The sequence below is a fragment of the Hermetia illucens genome, chromosome 4 (assembly GCF_905115235.1).
Source record: "Hermetia illucens chromosome 4, iHerIll2.2.curated.20191125, whole genome shotgun sequence".
NCBI classification, from domain to species: domain Eukaryota; kingdom Metazoa; phylum Arthropoda; class Insecta; order Diptera; family Stratiomyidae; genus Hermetia; species Hermetia illucens.
The window spans coordinates 107,406,858-107,434,123 of NC_051852.1; the positions used below are offsets into that span (position 1 = coordinate 107,406,858).

Sequence of the window (27,266 nt, forward strand, 5' to 3'; positions counted from 1 at the left end):
CTATTTGGACACAGCAGCGATTTCCAACGGGGCATCTGTCCTATACACAAAAAGGGGGTATCACGCCATGCAACAATTATGAAGATCTCACATTTTTTATTGCCATCTATAAGATTTTTCCGAAATCTTGCTAGGCCGGATACTCCCATACATGAGGGACATCGTCGACTTGCACCAAAGAGGCTTCCTCCAGGCAAATCAGCAACAGATAAGATTTTCTCTGTACGGTAAGCGATAGCGTTGGAATATAACCATCAGTTACACCATCTTTTTAGTGACTTCAGAACCGCCTATGATCGCATAGTCACGATAAAACTGTACACGGTCATGAGGAAATTCAATATCCCAACTAAATTGACTTTAACGAATATATGAGGCCAGATAAAAGCAGCAGGATCATTCCCGAGGTCAATCACTATCAACAGTCGTTTAAGACGAGGGAATGACCTATCGTGTATTCTCTTTAATCTGCCTCTGGAAAAAGTAATCCGTGATGCTGATGTAAATGCGAGGGACACCATCCTCTTCAAGGTCACTTAATTACTGGTCTATGCTGACGATGTCGACATCATGGGAAGAATGGGAAGAAAATCGCACTGATGCGCACTAACGATGAAATCCGTAAACTGTTTTTGGCTGCCAACAGAGCATATTTCAGCTTACAAAAACCCCTTTTAAAACGTCTCACCATAGGGTCAAAGTTCTTACTGTACAAGACAATGACCTTACCAGTCCTCATGTATTGCTCGGAGACTTTAGTTCTCAGCAAGAAAAATTGCGAACTTTTAGCCGCGTTCGAGAAAAAAATCCTTCGAAGAATTCAGTGTTGACGATTCCGTAGTCTATATTACGTTGTTAGTTGTGGGTAAAATCTGGCTCAATAAGTTGCGGTAGGCGGGTCACTTAATGGGTGAAGATGATCCCGCTCGGAAAGTCTATTAGGGCAATATCTATGGTAGAAAAACAAAACAAGGAACACCCTGCTTTAGATGGAGCAACGACGTAGGCTAGAACGCCAGATAGCTTTTAGGAATTTCGAATTGGTGGCCTTCGGCACAAAACCGAGATCTCTGGAGTTCTATACAAGAGGATGGACGAGAAGCAATACCACGACCTCCGCCTGGATATGGATAAATTCCGACCGAATAGCTTGCGGAGGGCGGGTCACTTCCGTATGTTTCCGTATGGATGAGAATTATCCGGCTGAAAAGTCTATAAGGATAATGTCTACGGTAAAAAAATAAGACGTGACAGACCCAGCCTGAGATGGAGTGATAGTGTAGTTCAGGACACCAGACAGCTTTTAGGGATATCGAAGCATTACGTGCTAAGTACTAATGGGACAAATGTCCCATTAGTCTCAAATGTTTTTATAAAAGAAATACACAAAACTTTTTATACCTGGAGCTTCTGATTTCTCGACTTGTTTATTTATTTTTAATTGGGGCAATTGACCATCTCCATAATACGGATTTTACATTTTAGGCTGTAGTAAACTTACATGATAATCATAGCTTTAACCTACTACAACTTTATTAATCATTGTAAGATTTACACGAACTTTCCAGTATCGTAGTCTAGTATTTAAATGAAACAGATTGGTGTTTAATTAGGGACCACCCTAGTATATTTGATCCCTTATATCGAGATTTTTGTTAGCCAGTCCCTTCCTTTCTCAATGCTTGCAATCAACAGATGCACTCTGAAGCTACTTCCTTTTGCTTCCCAGGTCGCATTACTATGATATAATATAAGTTGTCAGTGCGTTGTGTTACCTCGGTCAGTCCCCAGGTTTTTCGGCGGGTTTGAGAATTTTCAGACCTCTGTTCTCATTCTGGCTAGGTTCCTGTTTCACCAGGATATGTATAATATCATTACTGTCTTAACCGCACATCTGGCCTCATATGCGTCAATGGCGACTTTGCTAAGGTCTTCCATCACTGTTTCCAGTTCGAGTTCGCTCCAGATATCACCCCCTCTTCTAGATGAGCGAGATTATGGTTCAGGTGCCTTATATGGGAGTCCCAAGGATTAACGGATTTAGTAACTTGTACGGAATCAAGTGGTCTTGACTCTTAATAAGTTGTGATGTAAACATTCAAGATATTTGCTGGAGCACTATTGTAGCAAATATATAATATGTACAATCCTAGGGGAGAGACGCGATTTAATTTCATCGCTTCAGCTGGTTGTTTAACTGCAAACGTAGGGTGTGCTCCAACGATGATATAGACTTCTCGTAAGGTTTGCTACTAGAGATTTAAATTTGAAATTTCAAATTAGTCAAATTTCGGCCACGGAAGGAAAATTTATCGTTGTGAGAGACGTAAAAGCATTTGGATTGGAAGCGGCGGCTCTACTTCCGTGAGGCAAGGTCGGGTCGATTACGATGTTTTCAGTCGCGTAGAAAGACGAGGCTAAAGGTGTAAAAACCACGCGGATTGGTCCTTTTTGCGGCAACCGCCAGACTTGCCGTTGCCATGCAGGGTGAGGCTCGTGCATTCGCAATTAAAGTTTGTTGGGAATCCATCCTGCCAAGTTGCCCTCACCTTTCGCCAGAAAAGGATAGGGCTGCTGGCGACCTGAAGTGGTGATTCGTGGCCGTGGAGGTTGCCTTCACCGAGCCGCATTCAACATCATTGTATTTCTCGTCGGCTAATCATTTGATCTTGCCGAGTTAGTTAGTTTTTTTGTTATTTTTCACAAATCGGAATTCATGGCCAATGCTATTTATGGTGAATACAAAATAATAATAATCGTTGGCGCAACAATCCATATTGGACCAGGGCCTTGAAATGTGTTAGAGCACATCATTCAAAACCGTAAAGGTACACTACGGTACACTGTAGGAGGCAATGTGGTCAGCATTGCGCTCCCCCTCATTCACAGCTGAGTCGACTGGTATCCGACGTCAAATCACGATACAAATCCCACTGCCACCAGTGAGATTTAAACCGCGACCATCCCGTACGACAGCCTTGTGCTCTAACCACTCAGCCATCCGGACAATAATATTAAATACTAAAGTACGCTTTTAAATAAAAGAAATAAAAGAGCAAAGAAACTATATACCAAAAAAAAATATTGAAATATAAATATATTAAATCTCGACTTAAATGAAAATAAAATAAAATTTCCGATGTACAATACCAAAACTATTAAAAAGGAAAAAGTTGTCAATGAAACATCTATGGAATGCATTTAATTTAAAACAAGGAGATTAGGATTTTCGAGGAGAACTCTGAATAACTATTTAAAATTAGCGAGAAGGGGAACAAAATTAGATATAAGCTTGACGAGTTTAATTCTTGTTGTTTGTGCAGAAAACATAAACAGACACAAATCTGTTAAGAAAATGGATATATGATTAAGATTAAATATTTCAAAATGATAACAGACAAGAAAAATATCGGTGAAAAGAAAGCATATGATGTGGAAGTTTAGCGGAGTTATCTGTTTAGTTTTCGTTTATTTTCAATTTAATTTTATATTATTTCGGTTATTGTTGCAAAACAAATAATTTTAAAAGAAATGAATTAATTATGTTGTTTGTGCGCGTTTATGGGCGTCAGTTCTCCCATTTATTTAGGGTTCCCCCATTATGTTTGAAGCGCTAGGGGGCAAATGATTAGGTTGGAGTGGGCCGCCGTAGGGCCACCATGTTATCTCGCCCCATGAAGAGGAAAGGAATTCACTCACTTATTAAAGCGGTTTGGCGTTTTAGTTCCTTTGGGTATGAAATCAGCCTCGAGACATGACGTCTCTAATAGAATAGTTCCTCGGGTAGATTTAGTTTTGTTGACTCTTGAGTCAAGGCACGTGATTAAATCTCTGTGTCCTAACAGGGAGATAATATGTGAGAACCAAGAACCCCGGCCCACATCTCACTGCACTCTGCTAGCATTCAGGTTAGCTCTAGCACGTGCCGCCCGGTTCCAAACATTATCTCGCGCAATCGGTGGCTGACTGGTAAACCTGTTAGGGGAGTTTGGTTGGTTGACAGCTTTGGTGACCGTCTTGGGTGCCAAGGTGATGCAACGCTAAACTCTCATCGCAATAGATTTGGCGCTCAACTTGGGACCACAGTGTTGAGTACGTAACAGGTTCTTGAGGGAATTGAAACATACATGATATGGTTAATGTGCTGCGCTTCTTCTAAAGGACAATGGCAGCCACACGACGCAAATGTTCAGTTTTTTACGAAAAGGGAAAGACATTGCAACATTTACAGGAGTAGGAAGAACATAGAGATGATTTTAAGTGGAAAAAGAAAATGTAGTCATAAAACTGGTTAAATGGCAAGAAACCTCATAAGCGGTCCCAACTGCACATTGAGGAAAGCGTGAGAATTCAGTTACAGTACCACTAGTAGAGAGTAGAAGATTTCGATTTTGGTCTGTGACTCTGTTGTTTTGGAGTAGTCTCGCATTGTAAGGGGGCAGAATCCTTGAAGAAGAAGAACTGCTTATGAGAAAGGTTTATTTAGTAGGGCGTTAAATGCTAATGTTGTTGTTTTTATTAATTGTTATTCCACTCAAGTGATTGTTAGCATTCTCGACATGGAAACTTTATAAACTTTAAGTGGCATCAACGACCTGCCAATAGGTAAGCAACCGAGTCCCTACAGTTGAATTTAAATTACTCCCATCAAGTTATATAATTTTTCAAACTACATGGAATATGTAGGCTACCTTTTTGAATACAACCTACTCATTACTGTAAAATAAGAAGAGAGAGCTTTTCAAATTACCACTTAAGTAGCAGCCGTTGAGAGAGATTTTACCTTTACCTTCATGGGTAACACTATCTGCACACCAATTATTTAGTTGTCGTCTTTTTATGTACCTTTTACCTCAATTTATCTATCAAGTGCGAAAGCATGAAGTAGTTGAAATTAAAAATTAAGAGTTGCGATCATTCTCAGCGACGTCTCAACGTACTTTTTTCCAACAATTTCTAGTCAACGAGAATAGCAATGGTGCTTCCAAATTAAAATTCAATGTTTAATTGATAATTAAACTTCTAAATATAACGAATTTTAAATGATTTCCTTTTTCTTACAAATTTCACCTAGAAAATAATGCTCGTCATACATGTGTCTATTGTGAATTGATTCGCACCTCATGTAATGCAGGCGCAGTCTCTTAATTCATTCTGTTGCCTACCATTGTTGCCATCAGGTTTTGTTATCGGCAACTTCATTCAGTACGCCAGAGTAGCCGCCATCAGTCTGGGAGATCAGTAGGGAACTGCAACAATTTCAAGTATTTTTGTGTAATTTGAGAAGTAAAACGTTTCGCAAAGTGTAATACGTGCGGAGTAGATGTCCATTAGTTGAAAATATCAGACCATATCTACAATGGATGATAAAGGGAGCGGCGTGCTCGTGAAGTTTCTGACAAAAGAGGAACTGCAGAAGATCCCGGGCAATGTCAAGAAAAAAGTGGAAAAGTATTTTGAGGAACGGTTCGAGGAATTCTTGACAGCGAAAGCGTTGGGCGAGGCATCGAAGAACAGTTTAGGTGAGTGGATTCTGACAGTTTTAGTGTAACATTGAAAACTAGTTTGTTTGGGACTGAGTAGGGTTTTCCACGGTAGAACGGGGACTTCTCGTCTGGCTGTCAGTTCGGGCGGGTTCCCGGCCGGCGTAGATGATATACAATTTGGAAATGACAGCAGAAGTGGCCGATTTGAAAATTAAGCTGAAATTGACTTTTTCCATGGTGTCAACAAAAGAAGGATTTGTTCAAAAGGGGAAGGACATGGCCGCCGTGATGGCAATGGAGTGCTTCCCCAAAGAACTAATATCATTGTCAAATCTTCGCTAATAGCTTCTAAACGCATGGGATAATATCGCCTAGGAACAATCGTTTGATCCGAACAATAATTTCCAAAAGGGATACGTAATCAAGTCGGTTTTCCATTCCCAGGAAATTCTAACCTCAATTATCGATTGTCAAATAAATTTCAAATGCGTCTTTATGTACGGTTGGCGGATGTTGCTTTGAACGCCACTCCAAAAACGGGTGGGACGAAACAGAACAGCAGCAATAGCTCTAGAGCCCTTGGTTCTCTCTCTAAATGTCTCCCATTCGTAGGCCTCGAAATTTCAATAGATCTACAATGGAAGAAATTTCATAATTTTGCCAAGTTGTGAAAATACTCAATAGATTTCCAGTACAGTTCTCTCAATGTAAAATCAGAATGCTTAACTAAATATTTTGCATTGATTGGAATAAACTGAGCAAAAGGCAAGGTGAGATAAAGAGTTAAGCCTGGCATATGCTGATATACAGTTGAATACCGATAATTCGTATGGTCAAGGGACTTACGATTTGGTATGAAAGGTCGGGACTGAGAAACAAGTCGAAAAGCCGCAAGCTAGATAAATAATTTGATCTGGAAAGCACCGTGTTGATATTATTCAACTTCATAGGATAGCGTGAAGTGTGAAGGAGTTCAATATTATTAGCAAATGTGAAGAAGTTAACCTACAACAGACACAAATGGGGCTGGGGAGAAGTGGATTCTTCATAAACGATTGTCAACTATTCTCCTTAATTATGATGTCAGCTTTTTATTTGCATGGCTTAAGGGGGTCATCCAGTGTGTCGAATCCGACGAATCGATCTTTTTGGCATCAATTGTATCTTAATATAGTGTAGAATATATGGGCAGTGTTCTTTTCATATTCGGAGTTGTTCGAAAATTACAGTGTTAAACAGCCAAAATGTCACATGTCATGTTTATGTCGATCGCCGCAATAAAGCGCATATTTCTCGGTCCGAATGACTTCGATAAAATTGAAATTGAAGCCAAGGCTTTATGGACTAGGTATAGCAGATTAATGAGCAGTTAAGATTTGATGGTTAAAAATCGCATTCTACTTTTTAAATGCGTTTTTCTCGAAATTGCATGTTGAAAAGCTGCTGCCACCATAGCCCAAAATCTATCCAACGAAGTTCTTTGAAATTTTCATGACTTATTCAGAACATATTTCTACCGTCCGCACGCTAGGATTACGATTCATTCAGTAGTTTTTTTTTATTCATTTAAAGAAACCTTACGAAATTTAGGAAGAAAAAAAATTAAAAAAGCCATCAAAAATTTAGCTTTCAATATTTTTTAATAACCCTAGTTTGCGGACTGTGGCTAAATCGGCACCTTAAAATGCCGTTTATATTTCATCTTTAAGATGATCACAGTGCCATCTAGCGTGGCAGCAGAAAAACTCCTCTTTTGGAGATGGATGTATAAGGTGCTCTGTACTTCAATAATGAACTAAGTTATCGGGTTGGAAAAAATACCCATACTCAAGATATTAATAAATATGTGGTGAAAAATTCGTATTTTGTACCTTTATCCAGTTCTTCATAAACAAGTTCTAAAAAAAGCGAAGTAAACGGCCTTCACACTGGATGGCCCCCTTAAGATGTAGTAAATTCTCGCGAAATTGATAAATTTGAAATATTATAATTTTAACACTAGTAGCTGCATTTCCACGGAACTTGGCATGCGTATGCACGATGGCGTCCCCTATGCTGGTGCGAATTTAGTACTTCTAGGATGAACTTAAGGCTATATGTTCACCAAATTTGATTCGGATCGGTTTAACCGCTTTGAAGAAAAGTGCGTGTGACAGACAGACAAACAGTAGATTTTAATAAGGTTTTGTATTATACAAAACCTTAGTGTCCGGGTAGCTGAGTGGTTAGAGCATAAGGCTGTTGTACGGAAGGTCGCGGTTCAAATCTCGCTGGTGGCAGAGGAATTTGTATCGTGATTTGACGTCGGATACCAGTCGACTCAGCTGTGAATGAGTACCTGAGTCAAATCAGGGTAATAATCTCGGGTGAGCGCAATGCTGACCACATTGCCTCCTACAGTCTACTGTAGTGTACCGTTACGGTCTTGAATGAAGTGTTCTAACACACTTCAAGACCCTGATCCAACATGGATTGTTGCGTCAACGATTATTATTATTAATAAAAGAAGTCGAGAAACCGGACGCTCGGTGCTTCAGGTAGGAAAGGTTTTGCTTGCTTCTTCTGTAAGTATATTTGAATACAGAACTATACTATATTATATTTGTACGTAGCCCATTATGTATATGCATTTAACATGTCAGACTGCTCACTTTAGTGTGATATTGATATTTAGTACTTGTATTTACACGATAAAGACAACTTCGAGCTACTGTAATTTTGTTAGTAGTAGCATGACTTTGATAAAACTTGGAGGTAACATGCTTCATACTATAATCTATATTATTATTCTCTAACTTAAAGGGGGTTTCTACTCAATTTTCTCAAAAATTTAATAATTTACTATTATTCAATTTGAGCAACTATCGACTTGGATAGTATTTTGAGGCCTGCAAACCGTATAGAGGCAATTTCATGATTTTTTATAGATTTTTGGGTTGGGTAGTTTCTGAGAATGGCTCCGCTCAGAAATGATTACTTTCGACACCTCGAACTCCACCCTCCCTTTTTCCAACAGATGTCAAAACTAAGACCGCCATCGAAAAGTATTAATCACGACCTTTCATTTGATACCCAACATGACTATATTCGGTGAGAAAAAATTGTACATGCAATGCAAAAGGAGAATTGTATGATGACCTCCCTCTTTATCTCCACCTAGAAATATGTTACTCATTGCATATGTGGACGTTAACAGTTCCCACCTTTTCACCAAACAAAACCTTAAAAACGACCGGCGAATGTGCACGAATTAGCAGGAGGAGGAGGAGATACGAATAATCGTTGTATGAATCATCGGCATTCCACTATATATAGTGACGCACAAATCGGGAACTGAAGACTTCTGTGCTCACACAAAGCTAAAGCTGGAACCCTATTCTATTACCAAAGCCGGAATGTTTGGTTTGTACATTTATGAAGTTCAGAATCTGCTTGCCATAATGCTGACGAAGAAATAATTGCAGCAATATTCCCTCATAAGGAGTGTTCACATTAAAGGTCGATCTTTTTAATGAAAAATATAATAACATGTCCTGTAATCCGTGAATGATGACTTACATGGATGTCGATATTCAATTAGCGCAACTCCTAATCACCAGTGAAAACTAAGGCATGAACACAAACCTCACCGGCGCCCTCAAGCGTCCCTCTAATTAAGATACATTTTCAAGATTAAAACATGCAAGAGGGGAGTGCATGTGTCAAAAGATTTGTTTCCCCACCATTTTTGGAGAACTTTGCCATCTTCTATTTGTTCTACGTCACGTAATTCTAGGTCGGCCCACACGTCGACCGGAGATAGTGATTTTCGTTTCATTGCAAAACTCTCACTTCATTGAAGTTGTCTCCCTTCCTTAATGGATGACCTATGTCTACCAAGTGCTTCGTTAGTTATTGCCTCTGACCAGAATATACCGATGACACGACGTAGACATGAATGAATGAAAGCTTGACTCTTCCGAATAGCACTGACAATCACTTTCCATGTACTACTCCCATTTAATACGACAGAGAGGCCACTCGCGCGGAACAGCCTCAAGTGGATGCTAGTGTTGAGATTTGGATTTCCAAATTTTGGATAAAATAGTGAAGGCGGATTCAGCACAACTCCTATGCAACCGTGCGCTGGAGCAACGCTTCCTTGATGTACAAATTGATCAACGACCTCAATGTTTTGCCCATTATTGCCATGCCACGACCAATCAGACTGAAAATTTTGGTTTTGTGAGTGTTTCTCTTCAGTCCAACTTCCTTTTCCAAATCCATAGACATTGAACCGAGGTTCGTAACTCGGAGAGAGAGCAAGCAGGAGTCGTCAACGTAGTCGGGATGGTTAAGGAAAGATTACATATTTAATTGAATCCCTCCACGTTCTTCAGCCAAGAATGAAGGACGTCATTGACAACGAGAAGAAAAAGTATCGCACTTTTAGGAGGCCTCTCTCGTGCTACACGCAATTGTTCATAGAAAACATACTTTTTTCTATTTATCGGAAATCTCCATTGGTAATACTGCACAATTGTGCTACTTGGACCAGTATCTTGCAGTCCAGATCGTGCCAGAAACTGGTTCTCAGATCAGGAGAGTGAGCTTTGCGGTAGCCTACTGGTACTGTAATCCTGTATGTACTGTTATGATCTAGAATGAAGTGCTCTCACGCACTTCAAGGCCCTGATCCAATTGGATTGTTGCCCCAACGATTATTATTATTATACCGAAGACTTTCCTTTCTACTGCATCTTTCGGTCACAAGACTCATAGGTTCGGTTTAACAAAACCGGCTACTACTTTAACATACTCCAGAGTTGAGTCGGACACACTCTCTTGGGATCGGCCGGAAGAAATTAACGATTTCTGTAAATTTTTCAATACCAAAGTGCTACAAGATGAATTGGAACATTGTAAGAGCGGTGGTTACCAGTACTACCTTTTGAGCATCTTAAAGCAACTGGCATGGATGGACAGCATTTATCCAGTGATGATAAAGAATATTAAGGAGCAATCATTAGGTTTCTAGGTAGTCTTTCTAGTTCAAAGCCAGCGAAGGATGACTATTCAAACGCAATAATTTTAGTTAAATTAGTGTAACATCATTCTTGTTAAAATATCGGAAAGATTGGTTGAGCGGCAGATTGGCGAGAAAACGTTAAGGTAGTTGCCTCTAAATGAAAAGCAACATACTTATCAGCGTAGAAAATTCGGCGATGATACTTTAGTTAAGGACACTTTTTTACACTCAGAACGCAATTCGTAGAGATGAACATAAAACCTTTTACCCGACGCGCCCAGATTTCGTCGATTTACTCGTAGCCGGAGATGGCTCAGATAATTCTTTGCTTTCATCCTTGAAACAACTTAAGAGTTGTGGTTTGCCCAAAATGCTTACGCATGGATAAGGTTTTCGCATTGGCAGTTGACACCGATTGGGACATAGGGCTTCGATTGCTGACACGTTAGATCGATTAGTACTCAATAGGATATGCAGAGAATCTGATTCTAAACTCTGTTTATCCATCAAAGTTTTAGAATTGATCGTAAGCTACCATGGCCTAGGTTGTTTGCTGGGGAAAGACGATCATATTAATCAATGTGAACACTGCCCCCGGCAGATTAGTTTTGTCTTAGGGTTTGCTTTGCCGCTTAGCTTCAGTTTTCTAATCCCTTAGATTCCCAGGGGATTTCTCTTGGCTACTCTAGGACTTGGCAAATTAACCTCTGAAATAAAAGGTTATGAGCTTTTATGGGGCTACCTATTCTCATTTAAACATAATCCCACCGTCTTCTTTTGATGCGGATTGAATTTGAGCCGGATACTGCAGCAAAATCGGTATATACTAAATATAGCCTCAGCATTCAGTATAAAGCGAAATACACTGACTACCAAAGATATGGAATAACTAAAACTACTTTGAAACTCATGGAAATCATCGGCCCTTCCCAGTTCCTATGGTACCAGATAAATTCGGACGAAGCTTCGTACAAAAGCCGTCCTCCTCGAGGGTCTTTCGTAGTGAAAATTCATGTCAATGAAGTCAAGTGTTTCCATGTAACTCTTAAAATGAAACTCACATTCCGTCTTAATATTTTAGCCAGGAGTTGGCTTGAAAAAAGAAATTCAAAGAGTCAAGTCACGGTTTCTATAAGTAGTTTTCATGATTTTCAATAAAAATGTTAATAAAGAAACTCGTTCAAAAATGTTGCGTATATTTTTTAAACAATCAAATAATTTCATCTGATAAATTCTTTTCAGACGAGGTTCGGGAAAATTTCGAAAAGCAAGTCGCCGACCTTACATCCAAAATACAAGACTACGAAGCCAAGTTGGAAGCGTCTCAACAGAACGTCAATGAACTCCGTGAACAGCTCGACAATTCCCGACAGGAAGTCAGTCGGCTTGTTGAAACTACTAAGAAATATGAAGCCGAGGCAGCAGAATGTCGTCGTGAAAAGAACAACGCCATCGACGAGCGCGATTCGCTAATGAAAATGGTCGAACGACGCGCAGCTGAAGTTGAACGATTCCAGTCTGATCTAAAAGCTTACGAATCCCAATTACAGACGGCTATCAATGCTAAGTGTGAAGCTGTAGCTAAAATGGATGAAATTAAGAGCAAAGAAGTTTCATTGGATTACAAAGAGAAACGTATGGAGCAGGAGAAAGCCATGCTAACGAATCAAATTCGTAGTTTGTCAGAAGATTTGAATCGAAATATCGCAGAACTTCAAACAATCCGTCGCGACAATACCATGAAAAATTTGGAATTACAAACAAAACTAACTGAAAAGACTGAAGAATTGAAAATAGCCAATAGTACCATTTCACACTTGAATGAAACCGTTAGCTCACTGACCATCAAGGCTGAAGATTTGGCCGCGAAAATGCTTGCACAAAGCGAAGAATCTACAAAGATGATGGAGTACTACAAGAAGGAGCTCCAAGCCAAGGAGAAACTGGCCGATTTATACAAGAATACTAGCGAGGATAGCGTTGCACAGACGAACGAATTAGGTGCAGCCGTGAGCGAGCTGAAAAGGCTGCTGAATGAGGCCTCAGATCAATACGGAGAACTGGAAACTAAAATGAAAGCCTTAGAAATGAAACATGAACAAGAGCTAAGCGAGAAGGAAAATCTCATTCAAAGTCTCAAGGAAGAGTTGAAACATGCAAACGATTTACTAAAAGCCGCACAAGATGAGAATCTTGAGAACGCAATTGAAAAGTTGGCACCTTCTGCAGCAGTAACCACCCGTTTGATCAAAGCAGACATGTCTTTGACCGAGCTCTACTCTCTCTACGTAAAGACGACCGAGGAACTGCAACTCCAGAAGAAGGAAAACGCTCGGGCTGAACTTCAAATGAAATCAATTCTGCAAGAGCTTGAAGAGAAGGCTCCGATATTCAGTAAACTTCAGTTGGAACACCAAAAACTGATAGATGTGAATAACGAGCTCTCGCAGCAACTGGAAAATGTCATAACAGAACGCGTTGAAGTGAGGGAGGAACTTCAGGAAAGTATCACTAAGATCAAACATCTACAGCATGAAAACAAGAAGCTTAAGCTCGGACAAAACGACCTTGCCCGCCAGGTGTGCTATCTTTTGAAGGAAGTCGAGCAAGTCCGAGGTGGATTCTCTTCGGAGAACGAGCAATCGATCTCATCCGACATGTCGGCGAATGAAGTGATCTCAAAGAAACTGGTCACATTCGGAGACATTACAGAGCTGCAGGAGAACAATCAGAAGCTTATTCTGCTCGTTAGGGATTTGAGTTCCAAATTGGAGGAGCTGGAAGAAGCTCAAAATAGCATGGACCAAGCCTCATACGAGAGCAAAATTGCCTCTTACAGCAAGAGACTCCAAGAAATGCAGGAATCGCAAGACTACCAAGCCCAAATGCTCACAATAAGTATGCAGAAGTGTGAAAGGTATAAGAAGCTCTACTACGACTCCATGCGAAGTGCTGGAAAGAATATGGCACAAGTCATCGACGGCTCTCTTAATGATCAAATGGAAGTTGGTGAAGAAGAAAACATTGCCGCCGGTTCCAGTAATAGTATCGCTTCAAGCGAGACAATTGCCAGCAAGGACAAACGCATTAACGAATTGGAAGATCGCATCAAGGAGTTGACGGAACAAATTAAAAAAATGAAGGAAGAACATGAAGAGTATCGTAAGGAGAAACTCACGAACGAGAAGATGATGAACGAACAGTTCGACTCAATGAGAACGGAACTTCGTGAATTGACTTCCTCCAACTGTAAATTGATGTCCACGGTGGAATACAACAATGAGCAAATTAAAATTCAACAGAAGAATGTTGCTACCTATAAAAAGCAGATTACAACGTTGGAGGAACGTAATAGGAACTACGAGAACACAATCGTTAAGCACGAACAAACGATAATGTACCTGAAAGACGAGACAATGAATGCCCAGAGGAAGCTTGCTTCAGCCGAAGTGCAACTCGACAATATGAAACAAGAATGCAGATTGCTGCGCGATACTGAAGCTCGACTTCATTTAGAACGAGAAGGTTTTCTCCGAGAGCGGCAAACTCAGAATTTACTACTTAACAATCTGGAGATGATTAAGGCTAGCTTTGAACGCTCAGAGACCGAGGGCCGGCAACGATTGGAAGTCAGGCTTGACGAAGCGATCCGTGAGTGTTCAGCGCTAAGACGCCGCCTTCAGGAAGAGCAAGATCGATTCCGTGAATTAACCGTGGACCTGAAGCGCCAGACCGATACAGCTAAGGCAAGAATGGAAGAGGAACAACAAGTTGCGGAGAAATTGCAGCAGGAAGTGGCAAATCTTCGCGAAGAGCTGCTTACAAAAACCAATCAAATTGACGATTTGAGCAAAAAACTCCAAGAAAGTCTTACGCCTAGTAAGAACGATAATCCAATTGCTCAGGCAAATAAGAAAGCTCGAGAATTTGAGTTGAAATACGAAGAAGCTGCACTCGAGATTGAATCGCTGAAAAAAGAAATTGAGAGAACACGCGAACATGCACAGCAATATTGCAAACTCTCTCAGAGTTCTGAGCAGGAGCTAAAGGAGTTGCACAACGAATATTCACAGTACAAGCTCAAAACAGAAGAAGAATTGAAGAAGCTGCGAGCATTTGAAATCGCATTGAAGTCTAGAATTGAGGAACTCGATACAGAAATCCAATTACAGATCACTGGCGCTCAGTTGTCTTCTGGCAATTCCTCGCAGCAAGTGCAGAAGGTTCAGGCGGAGTTGAAGGAGGCACTGCAGAAACTTAGTGAAAATAATCGAGAAATGCGGGACTTGCGCGAACAATGTAATAACTTGACCTCGTCTCTGCAATCTGTTGAGCAAAAATATGCCAATGAAATGATGCTTCACTCTGCTGACATTCAGGAATTATCCAGGTTGAAAGAAGAACTTCACCGCGTCCGGGAGCAAATCGCTGAAATCAAAGCCGCCCGCGACAAGTCGGTGGCTGTTTTAGAGGAGATGAAGAGTGGATATGCCGAGCGGGATGAGAAACTGAAAAAAGAAAAGGAGGAGCTTGAAAAGAGATTGATCGACTTAGACGCACAGAATGCAGCACTACATGACCAGATCCAGGCATTGAGTTCGAAATTGGCTACTACTACCAATGGTCCAGCTGCAACCAGCGACGAAGCAATGAACGAATCGACAAATGCTGACCATTCCATGACCAACAAATCTTTCACAGATGATGAATCGAAGAGCAATGACCAACTGCTTCAAATTATTAAATATTTGCGAAAGGAGAAAGATATTGCAGTCGCTAAGGTAGACATCCTAAAGTCGGAAAATGTTCGTTTACTCTCAGAGCAGAATATTGCTCAAAAGAAATTGGAGGAATTAAATGCTTCGCTTAGTAATGAGCGCACAAAGTCCGAAGTGGTCGTTGTTACAGCAACGAAACACGAGGAAATTCTTCGAAAAGTTGAAACACTCAACGCTATCACGGACAGCAATAGGATTCTTCGTGAAGAAAGAGACACCCTGTCTGTGCGGGTGAAGGAGTTGACGGAGCGTGTGACCAAGGTTGAGGATGAGCTATTCCCTCTCCAGGAAAAGAACCGCGAACAAAATGCCAAGATTGAAGAAATGCAGGCCGAAAACACATCACTTCGTACGGAAGCCACTCGGTGGAGACAGCGTGCCAATATTCTGGTGGAGCGCAGCAACAAAAATCCAGAAGAATTTAAACGAATACAGAGTGAAAGAGAAAGTCTTGCTAAAATGCTTACTGCCGAAAAGGAAGCGTTGAAGCAAGCGCATGAAGAATTGAATTCAATCCGAGCAGACAAGGCTCGCTTAGAAACAGAAATGAACAATCTCAATCGGCAAATTCAAACAGTCACCGAAGAGAAGAAGAAAGTAGTCGACGATTTCAACCTTCTGAAGCAACAAAATACTCGTCTGACGCAAGAAATTATGGAGCTGAAGAATCAACTTCTTCAGAAGGAGGATGAGTTGAAGAAGATTGGCGAGGATATCGCAAGCAAAGACAATCAGCTCGCTGACCTTAAAAACAAGGAGTTCCAGATCCGCAAAATCGCAAAACGATATAAGGACTCATATTTCGAACTCAAGAATCAGATAGACGGAAAGGACGGAACCGGTGCTGCTGAGGGTGATCCCCAGAATCCTGGAGAAGGAACATCAGCTTCGAAGCAGGAAACCGAAAAAGAATTGAAGGAGAAGATCAACGAACTCAATGCCCAGATAAAACAAGCACAAGAAGAGACTGAGAAGTATCGCAAAGAAAATGAAAACTTCAAATTAACACTTGACAAGGAGGAGCGCAACAAGACTCTGCTGAAGGAAGCTAAAACAAGAATTTTAAGTTTGACTGAAACTAAGAATGCTGTTACACGCGAACTCGCTGCTACAAAAGCTCAACTGCAAAACATTGAACAGAATCGGGATGACAACGATTTGATCGTAAGTGGAATCAAGAGTCAGTACGAGAGCAGAATCGCGCGACTAGAGCAAGATCAAATCAACCACGAAAAGGAGTCAAAGGAGACCATTGCGCGACTAACCAGAGAGAATGAAAATCTTTTGCTACGAATAAATCAGCTTCAGCGGCAACTCGGCCTTCAACAGGTCTCGAAGCCCTCAACTAGCTCTAGTTCAAGTTCGGAGAAAGGATCTTCGGATCCACCAAGGACAGCCAACGTGAAACCCATGTCAGGGCCTAGCGGGCAACAGTCTGCGACTGTGACACCTTGGAGAGGCAGCGAAACACCTTTAGCTAGCATTCGGCCAATGTCAGTGCAAAACAGCAGGACAGCTGCTGTTCTGCCAACTAGCCAGACGAGCAACGTGGCTGCTATTCAAGGATCTAGCAGTGGAAGTGTTACGGCGCTTGTTCCACCTCAGCAACAAGTCCATACAACTGGCAACAGTCCCGGCGAAGCCATGTCTTCATCGCCAACAAGCTCTCACACAGATTACATGCCAGCAACAAGCTCAGCTGCAGTTGTTGTAGCAGCCATACCACCAATGGGAGCCAATGCGGCTGAGAGTTCTCAAGAAGCCGAAAGCGTTCCCACTCAGAATAATGAATCAACTTCATCATCGTCCTCTGCCCAGATGCTGGTTAGTGGAGGACAGCAACAACAAGCCGTAGCTTTAGTATCTCCTCGGGTTGAAGGAACTTCTCAGAATATTGTTCCACCTCAGTCAGCTCAAAGCCAAGACACGATTCAACCAAGCACATCTGGAACTTCAAGTACTTCAAACATTTCCGTTAGCAGTCACCACCAAGCATCGTCCAGTAGCACTGTGACGACCACTCAAGCCGGTGGGCATAAGAGACCACGAGATGTAGAAGGCGATAGCTCTACAAGTAACGAGGAACTTTCAGATAAAGCGCCAGTTCAAACTAAAAGACAGAGAATACAAACCGGTGAGGCAGCAGCCTGTCAAGGAGTGACTGAATCAGGATTGGATGTAGAATATCAAGTCCCCACTTCCTCACAACGTGATCAAGAGGATGATATCATAATCGTCGACTCTGAGGAAGACGACGGCATGGCAGATGAAGGAAACGCCGATGTAGATGATGGGCCCATGGAAGATGAAGCTGATAACGGAGAGGGGTATGAAATGGAAGAGTCGTATGAGCCAGAGCAGGATATTGATGAAGGTGAAGGACCGGATATTGATGAGGATAATATACAATCTGACACTAATGAAGTGGAAGTTGATGACAGCAGCGAAGTTCCAAATCAATCAGGTACAAGCTCCAGTACAAATCATGTTGCTCCAGATGCCAGTACCAGTCAGGTTGTTGACCAGAGCACCGCCGATCAGGCAACAGAAGGACAAATTCAACCAGAAGGCCAACAAATTCCAGCAATCAGTAGTGGCAGCGAAGCAGCTGGTTCATCGTCACAAGCATCATCGCAAAGTACTTCCAACTGGCGTCAAGTGACACCACTGTCAAGGCAGCAACAAGCTACACTTTTAATGCTCCAACAAGGCTACGAGGAAACGGGCGATGACAGCATTGTTCCAAGCACTCCAACACTATATGCTCCCCGACGAGCTGATGGGTAAATATAACTAAATTTTGCTTTTCGTCGTACTCGCAAAATCTTTTTCCCATTCGGAATTATTGACGATACAGTTTCAGCGAAGCGGTCAGTTCACCTCATCCACAAGTACCACATGCAGCACGTTTCACCTTTTCGGAATCTTCATCCTCGACAACGACAACTTCAAGACCAGGAGCATCAGGTGAAGGAGGTGAAGATGCCCACGCTGATATGGCAGAAGATACTAGTGGTCGTGGGACAGCTACAAATATTCAAGAATCTTCGTCGGAAACGGGCGCAACAGTGACCGAGAGTACTTCATCGACAGAGAAAGCTGATCAGGTGGCTGCAAGCAATGCCCAGGATGCTGGACCAAGCCGCAGTGAAGATATTAGTGCGGAAGCTGGTGGAGCAGCAGCAGGTAAGATATTGTCTTGAGAATTTACATTCATTTATGATGAATTTATTTCTACGTGTTTGAAGGCGATTCCAGTAATAATTGTATCTACAATTATTGATTCTGTTAGTTATTCCACAATTATTTCTGCGGATAAGTTTTCGCAATAAAGCTTTTCTACTAATAACAGTAAAATGAGGCTAAGTCATCAGTAAAATCACTTTGATATTAATTTTTCCTGCTGGAATGCTGTCCTAGTCTTCTCATAGGTTAGATCATCTTCGAGATTCGTAGTTTGAAGCACTCACTGTACAATAGTGGTGGTGGTTAATAGTGTGTTCTGTATTTCATTCCTTTAAAATGTTTCATCTCAATGGCTTTCATATGATTCAGAAGGGTTAGAGGTTTAGATTGGGGACCGCGGTTGGGTTCACTTTATGAGGAATCTCTTCTGACGGGATGCTAGAATGTTTCGTAGCATTTTCAGGAATTTGCGTTGATATCCCCTTAAATCTCGGAAACTTTCTTCAATTTCTCCCCATTTGTCTGAATTGGACACCAGGGAACTTGCATTCTAACAGACTCATTGGTAGGTTGTTTTGTGATATTTTTACTTGCGTTTAAAATCTTCATGGGACAGCAACCGGTTCGGACAGTAATTTGGATGCCCTGTTGGACTGTTTTTTTTCTATAATGGCGACATCTTATGATGATATAGCAGATATAAATACTGCTCCCACTATAATACGTAGGAAGATGGGACAATCGTGTGATGAACCATGTATTCAAAAGTTCAAGCCCTTGACTACTCGCAAAATCGACTATACCCTCATTGCGTCCTCCAAACCCTTTTCCCCCATTGCACCAGTTTCCGTCTTTTCACCCACTTGGCCATTAAAGTCACCCCCAATGACGATACAGTCATCAGCAGGTACGTTACAGGTTTTTATATCGGAAAGTTGCCAGAAGATGTCTTTCTCGGCGTCATGGTGAGCTTCAAAATCTCTCAATGCAAGAAAATATGTCAGTACTGTTTACACTGACTTCTCCAAAACCATACTTTTGCCCTAAAGCAAATAAATGTTATATCTTGTTATTCATTGAAAACTTTATCGCCAGTATCCGCTTACTACCTCGACAGTGATATCATAGTAAGACTTAATCATTTGATGAATATTATCAATGGAACTTTTAGAATATCTAGTTTTATACTTTGCAATATCCTGGAATATGTTCTCGCAATTTGATCTCCTTAACACAATTGTGATAACCTTGCAATCAAATCAATTCAAAGGAACTTCATTCTTTCTCTATATTTCTTGCTTTCCTTCATTTCCCAGCAACACTGAAAATTCTTTTCAAGCTGTGAAATTGCAAAATGTATGATTGCCATTTAGGCAAATAGCAACACAAAAAAAATATTAGTACAGAACAATCTCAACTTGATCAACTTCGTGTTGACATAGCTGCATTTCCAGATTTTAGACAAGGCAGCGAAAGCGGATCTAGCGCTCTTAATATATTAAATAGTATCCAGTTCGGTGCTATTGTTTGCGGGAACTACGCTACCTAGAGATACAAATCGACCGACTCCTTCGATACTTTACTCATTTATGCAGATAAGGAGAGTGCGATGACAAACTGAGAACCTTAATTTTGTTGATGTTTATCTCCAGTTCGACACTATTTGCCTCTTTTATCAAATTCAGGGGCATTTGGGCAAGGTCTCTGAGTTGCTGAGAAAGCAAACAAATGTCATTCGCATAGTCGAGTTGTTTGAGGAAAGGTCTTCCATGAAACTCCTCCACATCCTCCGGACAGGGCAGCATGAAGAACGCCATCGATAACAAGAAGAAATAATATCGATGATAATATGCAGGTGAAGTGAGGTTTAATTTCGGTCTACGTGACATATTAGGCTATCATATGCCGCTCTGATAATGACTATTAATTTCTCTGGGACGCCCATCCTGCGTAAAGCACTGAAGTCTTCATTTGGAATCTTAACAATCATCCTCTTATTCCACTCTCTGTGCAAGGCCTCGTCATCGTAAATGAGGACTCGACCGTTAACAACGCCCCTCACAGGACGATCGAAAAATTTGCGACCACATGCAGGCCCTTTCATGATGCAGTATACAGTTCTATGCTTCCCTAGTCAGCGCAATAACAAATTCCCTTGTGTCAGAGCGCACACTACATTGAATTTCTCTAGATTTCCCACGATAGCGCAGCTTGAGCGCGTCAAGTTCGACATTACTCGTAGCGATCAACAGAGCCTTTTTCTTGGGCGGGTTACAGTGGTTATCTGTAGGAGGTCGCCGCATTCCAACCATGCGTGAAGTGGCAATCCACCGTTAGTGATCCCCTTCGAGACCGATGTGACCACTCTTGTTGCGTACATCCAGAAGACAATTCGTAAATCTACTGTTAATCGTAAAGCGGTCAATCTGATTGCTCGTACGGTGCCAGTCAGTTGGAACCCGACCAACAGTACTACCAATGACGAAGCGGTGGAGACTGCAGGAATCCATAAACCTCCCATCATTATCGTTATGGTCGCCAAGGCAGTGTTTCCGAGCAAGGTGTTCTCAGAGCCTACTTTGGTAATCAGATCACCCACAACGGTCACAATGTCACAATATGTGAGAGTATGATCTCCTGAACACATAGAAAGCATTCTTTCCCACTGTATTTGCAATTTCAGTTAGTACATAGCACTGTACAATTATGATGCTCCTTAACCTGGACCGGAATGTTGCAATCCAAATCCTGTCAACAGGTCAAGAAAACGCGCCTTGCGATAGCAGTCAGCAACACTCGGACATCAGACTCGCATCTGCTAGCATTCGGCTTTCCAGAGTACCAAAACACACACCACAGGAGGAAGAGGATTATTCTCCAAAGACCTATCATCTTACTCCGTTTCTGCCTAGAATCTCCAGTTTATTTCTCTGGAAGTTGTTCGTTCGAATTGGAAAAAGCGAGCATTCTGTTTAACGTGATACCATTGTCAAGGAGTTATACCCACATTCTAAGAACCAATCATAGTCAGTTTTCGATAGGTAAAAGTGATATGAGCCCCTATCCGAAGCGTTATTGACGTTTTGGTAGGAGTCAAATTTCGAAAATTGTAGGTTGTTAGGTCACTAATTTCTATCCCTTTTAGTCGCATTTAGACTTTGAATGTATTCTTAAACCTCAACCTACAGGACCAACTCTATTTTGATATACATTACACCGGATCCTATTAGAGGGTCCGAACTCTTAATGCCTTTGAAATCTTATTCGCAGGGCTTTTATGCTACTTCTGATTAGAATGCTGTGGGGCTACAATTTACTGCAGCTTGGTCCTCCTCCTCCTTATCTTATGTAACTAATAAAAAGAATATCTACCTTGAACATATAGTTCAAGTTTTAATTTGTTTGATTGAATAAATAATTGATACATTGTGTGAACCAATATAATCGAAGAAAGTACCGCCTTCAGCCAAAAACAGGTAAGATGGCGTCTGCGGTGCGGCAGCTCTGTCGGCTATTTTTGTAAGTCGTCCATACACCTTCCTTTCTGGCGATTGCAATTCTATCTTCAGGTCCAAAGAGCTTCATCATGGTAAATCACGAGGATAGATGCCTTAGAGATATTCAGGCGCCGATCCAGAATCTTTTAACATTATGCCAATTGAGGGTGGTCATAAACAGTCTCCGCTATAAACTAAAAGATGGCCCTCTTAGTATTGAGAAGCGAACCTCTATACAATGCCTCTGCCAGCTTCAATTCCTCTTGCCCGTTCCCCAAAAGGCTGTGGTTCATTGAACTCGCTATCCGATGAGATCGCAAAATTTCGGTTAGATAAATGATCCCGAAAATATAACCGCAATGCTGATTTTAAAGAATCCTAGTCTCGAGGTCCAACCGCACGTTAGTAACCCCAATCCCGTTTGGCGGAGTTTCCGCTAAAAAACATATGGAAAATGTTACCCCACCAACAAGATCTTTCCCTGCTATGTTTTGAAACGAAGTGTCTCGTTTTGTAAGAATAAATGCTCATTCGAATGGATCCCGGTTGTCCGCAAACTTAAATCCCCACGAATTTAGCATGTGAACTACACGGTCTGAAGATAAAATTCAGTTTATCTAATTCAGCTTGGATGCTTCTTGCACTGGTAATTTTGTTTCATGCATTGGAACTTCCGAACCATTCCAAAGTCATGTGTTGATTAACAGCAGAATGACAACTACACCACATACAGGACTTGCGATTTCAGGATGGATGGTAAGCTTCGTGGGGTTTGATAACAAGAAATTCTACCCTAAAAGGTGGGATAGGACTGATATAAAGCAACTGTTGCTCACAGGAAGTTTATCCAGGAAATAAGTTGACAAATGAAGGTGCTTCCCATTCGACAAACTGGAATGAAATATTTTTTTGGATTTGGCTGCTTTTGTAAAACATTCAAATATCTGGGCTTACATTGACCCTAATCTCTAGTTTTACATTAATTATAGACATTTTCGTCTATTCGCTCTTAGAAATCGAGTTATTTTCCAAAGTCCACTCAAGGCAAAACTTGAAGGACGCTCAACACAGTCCAGTTTACCCCAAACAGCATCTTTACTTTACCATCATAACGATGTCTGGAGGAAGTGTAAAGTTGTGTCCCGCGTAGTGTAACAATCTATGTAAAATAGCTTATCTTGCCTTGTCCCAAAGTCCTGCCTTCATCTGAAATAGTCACCCAAGAATTCCGGATATTTGAAATTTAATGTGTATTGCAGAATAATAATGTGTGAATAATCTCGAATCATGCACGAGAGGTCACGATAAACAGAATTGTTCCCAGACAGTCGGTACTTTTGTTGATAAACCGTTTCTGCAGTTTTTTTAGTAATATATTTTCTGATCACTTAACCGTTTGCAATGAATTTAAGTCCCGGCGAAACGAAACCATCATCTAATTTCTCTTGAGCCACTGTGAATCCAAACACTATATATTTCGGGACAAAACGGTTGATTGAATAAGTCAGGAAGACCGAATACAATATTCTGTAAAAATATGTAATATGATAAAATCATATTTCGCAGACGCAGAGGCAACACCCGAAGGTGCATCAACTTCGGATGTGCACGAAGGAGAACAAAGCCAACTTGAAGAAGCCGATATAGAAGAAGAGGAAGGTCTCGACGGTGTTACGTCAGAAGGTGAAAAGGCAAGTGCTGGTACAGAAGAAACTGCAGAGGTAAAGCATTAAACACTTTAAACCTTCTTGCAGCCTCACTATTATGTATGAATACCGTTAACCTCTTAATTTCATTCTCAGATTGAAGAGGGACGTGAAGCAGAAGCAACAACATCTCCCACAATAAACACGCGTTCGCGAACGGTGCGGACAACTCCCCAGAACAGACGTAATAACCGAAATCAACATCAACAACGTGGCGGACGTCCGACACCGATAATTTGGCAAGATCAGCATCGTGGGGGCGGAGGTAATTGAAAACACAATCTTAAACCCTAAAAAAGCTAACGCATTATAAAAATTCATCTAAACTTATTCCTTTGGCAATTCTATTATTTTACGCACGCTTTGAAGGAGGCGGACGGCATATGAATCAAGGTGGAAATATGCGAGCATCTGGCGGCAATGAGCAAAACAGCCCGCAAAGAGGAGCATTCCAGAATCGTGGTCAGCGTGCGCGTCGTATGCGTCGTCCATCGGGTCCCAGTTTTGGAAATCGCTACTGAGCGTTCAAAATTTTCGAAAAGAAGAATCGGTATTAATTCGTGGTCAATTTGGGGCGGGGATTTTCGCTTCTCTCTTTTGTTTCGGTGTTCATGTTATATTATCGAATCGTTATTGGATTATGCACAACCGTCAAATAGTTGGTATTTTTTACAAACAATTCAGAATGCAATCCGCTTAATTTTTACCGAATGGTTCAAAGAATTCCAAGGGTACGGAAATTCGGCCTCTGTACCTCTATTTAAAACGTCTACTATTCGAGTTATTTTCACACACATCTTTCTTAAGCAATGCCTTGCTTTTAAGCTGACATCTAATATCCCTCATATAAACAAAGAACAATCTCTGGAAACAGAATTATAGCATGAAACTCGGCACACAATGTTCGAAATCCCGGTGCAAGTTTGGCTCAGCTTCGGAATTAGTACGTCCCTCACTCCCTTACTCTCAAAATAAGAAAAGTGTGAAATGTTTATCGTATGTGAATGGAGAGTCGGCATCGTCGACGTATGTATCATTTGATATGTTTTGCGTTATCTTTTTTGTTCATACTATTTTCTACGTCCGATATCATTATTACAATAATTACTCTTAAGATAGTTCTCCTAGTTTTTATATAACATAGAAGGGCATGTCCAAGAGAGGATTAGAAAGAAAGCAAAGCAATTGGAAAATTAATTTGTACAAGAAGCAAATATGATTTAGTGGGGATAGATGATAATTTGTGATTTCAGAATTAAAAAAAAAACAGTTGATGTAATTTTCTTCATGTTTTATTTGTACAGAAAATGAATTTGAAAGAGTGGGAGAAGCATTAGCCACAACAAAAATTAGGAGTCTAGATTTAGTTATTAGTTGCAGAGGACACTTTCAATGAATTTGTTCAATACTGTCGTGTTTAAATCTTAAGATATAATTAAATGATTAAAAGAAATATAAAAAGAATTTTCCAGTTTCGTTTTCTGTGTGTTGTATGTCAAATTTTACTGCTCATCTAGCAGTCGACCTGTTAAGTGGTCCCCCTAAGTGCAGCGTCACGAAGTGTAAGTAAATTTGAATCTTACAGCATAATCAATGGTCCTCATAATCCGCTTGTTTTTTTCTACATTCAATTCTTTGCCGGTATCTAGTGCCCAATATTGTTTTGATTGATTGATTAAAATGTGGGTGCAGGCACTCTCCTAGGGAAAACTGGCAAGTACTCCAAAATAGAATCAGGGACAAATGAGAACAAATAAAGGTGACTAAAAAATTGTTTTCCCTTTATTTCCGAAAAATCTGAAAGTAATTTTTAGAGAAATGTTCGTAGAGCGTTCATAAAAGTAGAACAACAGTCACGAAAAAATGTGAAAGGTTGCAAAATGACAGATTCGTTTTTCCTTCGGCCAAGTAAGTAAACCACACAGCAAGCACACGGGAAGTATTATAATAATAATAATAATTTCAATGGAGGTTACGCTGCGCCCTTAAAGACCTATTGCGCCTCTCTGATGGTTATAGTGTACCTGTCAACTACTGCATGTCAATCAATTCTATAATTGAAGGGAATGTTATATTTCCAAGCAATTTTTTGGTCGTACACGGAAGTGTAAAAAGACAGATTCGCTGCAATACAGCCGCGCTAACGTCGGAGTTTAGAGGGATCGTGTATGAGATTCACAATCATTAAAAACTCCGCCGCGGGGCTACGATTTAGGTATTACTCCACGAGTAGGGTTCCCTTTTAGGCGCTCGTGCTTCTGCCCCTTTTGAATTTCCTCCTTTGTGCTTCCTTCAGCAGCTCTATCTAATAATTAGACGATTGCGGAGGAAACCGTAAGCCAGTTCTCCTTCCACCTCAATATCGCCGCAACTATATTCCCCAGACTCACGCTCCTTTCCACCGCTTCGTTGAGATTATTTCTCTCTTCTATTAACTTTGGATTCTCCGCTATGCCTCGCATCCAGAACAATTCGGCGAATCGTCCAACCCAAAGCCATGGAGATACTACCTGTAGCACCCACAGTGGAACGGGATGATGTGGCACTTGGCCTTCCTTGTTTCCGCTCAAGCCACGCAAAATGTTAAAAATGAGCCTGTGTGTCCAGCGACCCTTCATAAACATCTATGTTGCTGTAAATGCAGAACGTAAATTTTTACGTTCTGCATGATACAGCACACTCATTTCTTTCGCCATCATGGTGGCCACTACCAGTACTGTTTCATCTCATGTAATTCTAAAAGCGCTGCAAACCCTTTAAAGCCTTTAGTTGGTTAACCGAATTCACCTGCTCCCTTCTCTCAGAGTTTGCAAGCACCTACGCCTTCACAAAACAGGTCACTTAAAATCTGGGCGCACATACGTCAGCTAACGCCCCTTTAGTTCGGTGTTTCAGTTGGCGGAGTTGAATACATTTTTGATATCCAATGTCAACACGGCACAGCAGCCGATGGGACCCAGCGCGCCTTTTGCCAGATTCAGAAGCCTGCTTATTATATCCACAGTAGAGGCGCACCGGAACTCATATTAACGCTCTGACAAACCATTGCTGTTTTCGACGATAGTTGAGTCAGTTAAGTTACTCTATCATCTTCCCCATTGTATCCAACATTCAAATGGAGTGATATGATGCTGGATCTCCAGGTGGCTTTCTGCTGAGCAGCGGATATTCCTTCTTCTATAAGCATACCTTGAAGGTGCTAGCGAAAAAGGTGACCTTAGTTTTCACTCGGGCTTCAAAAGATCGTACTCTGCTCATACTCAGCAAGTGTAGGGCTGGATGGAGAATAGCCGCTTTATATGTGGATTCCTTCCACTTTTGCTCTGGAGAATTCATCCTCCGGATGTTCCATTATTTCCTAGAATATTATTCCTCTTCATAACTTGGCTTGACCAGTTTTCTCTTTGATTCAAATAACACCACGGTGATTCCGATATGGCTCACAAATTATAGCGACATCGAAGCTTTTCTTGTTGATGGCTTGCGAGAGTTGGTCCTGTGCTGGCTGGCAGTAGTTGATTTGTATCAACCTCATTTGCGATTTGCGTTGAAAGCAGGGCACCTCCTACTGCCTACAACGTGCCGATGGCCTCCACCCGCTTTCC

General features: G+C 41.2%; 1 protein-coding gene across 3 annotated transcripts; it reads left to right on the plus strand.

Annotated features, from left to right (window-relative positions):
• The first annotated feature begins 5,188 nt into the window (after nucleotides 1-5,188).
• Nucleotides 5,189-25,136, plus strand: LOC119653414 (nucleoprotein TPR). Of its 3 annotated transcripts, none has more exons than XM_038057980.1 (6): nucleotides 5,189-5,522; nucleotides 11,737-18,055; nucleotides 18,130-18,458; nucleotides 23,522-23,676; nucleotides 23,758-23,926; nucleotides 24,031-25,136. In XM_038057980.1, the coding sequence occupies exons 1-6, from the start codon at nucleotides 5,360-5,362 to the stop codon at nucleotides 24,180-24,182; spliced, it is 7,287 nt and encodes a 2,428-aa protein (XP_037913908.1). In that variant the 5' UTR covers nucleotides 5,189-5,359; the 3' UTR covers nucleotides 24,183-25,136. The 3 variants fall into 3 exon arrangements, with proteins under 3 accessions (XP_037913908.1, XP_037913910.1, XP_037913909.1); XM_038057982.1 differs by having other exon boundaries at nucleotides 23,522-23,646; XM_038057981.1 differs by having other exon boundaries at nucleotides 18,136-18,458.
• The last annotated feature ends 2,130 nt before the right edge of the window (nucleotides 25,137-27,266 follow it).

What these genes read in the sequence shown, in the direction of transcription:
- LOC119653414 (XM_038057980.1), top strand. Translation starts at nt 5,360, where the DNA reads ATGGATGATAAAGGGAGCGGCGTGCTCGTGAAGTTTCTGACAAAAGAG. An exon ending in GCTCCCCGACGAGCTGATGG is followed by an intron (nt 18,056 to 18,129) that starts GTAAATATAACT and finishes TTGACGATACAG; the next exon opens with TTTCAGCGAAGCGGTCAGTT. An exon ending in TCAGCATCGTGGGGGCGGAG is followed by an intron (nt 23,927 to 24,030) that starts GTAATTGAAAAC and finishes CACGCTTTGAAG; the next exon opens with GAGGCGGACGGCATATGAAT.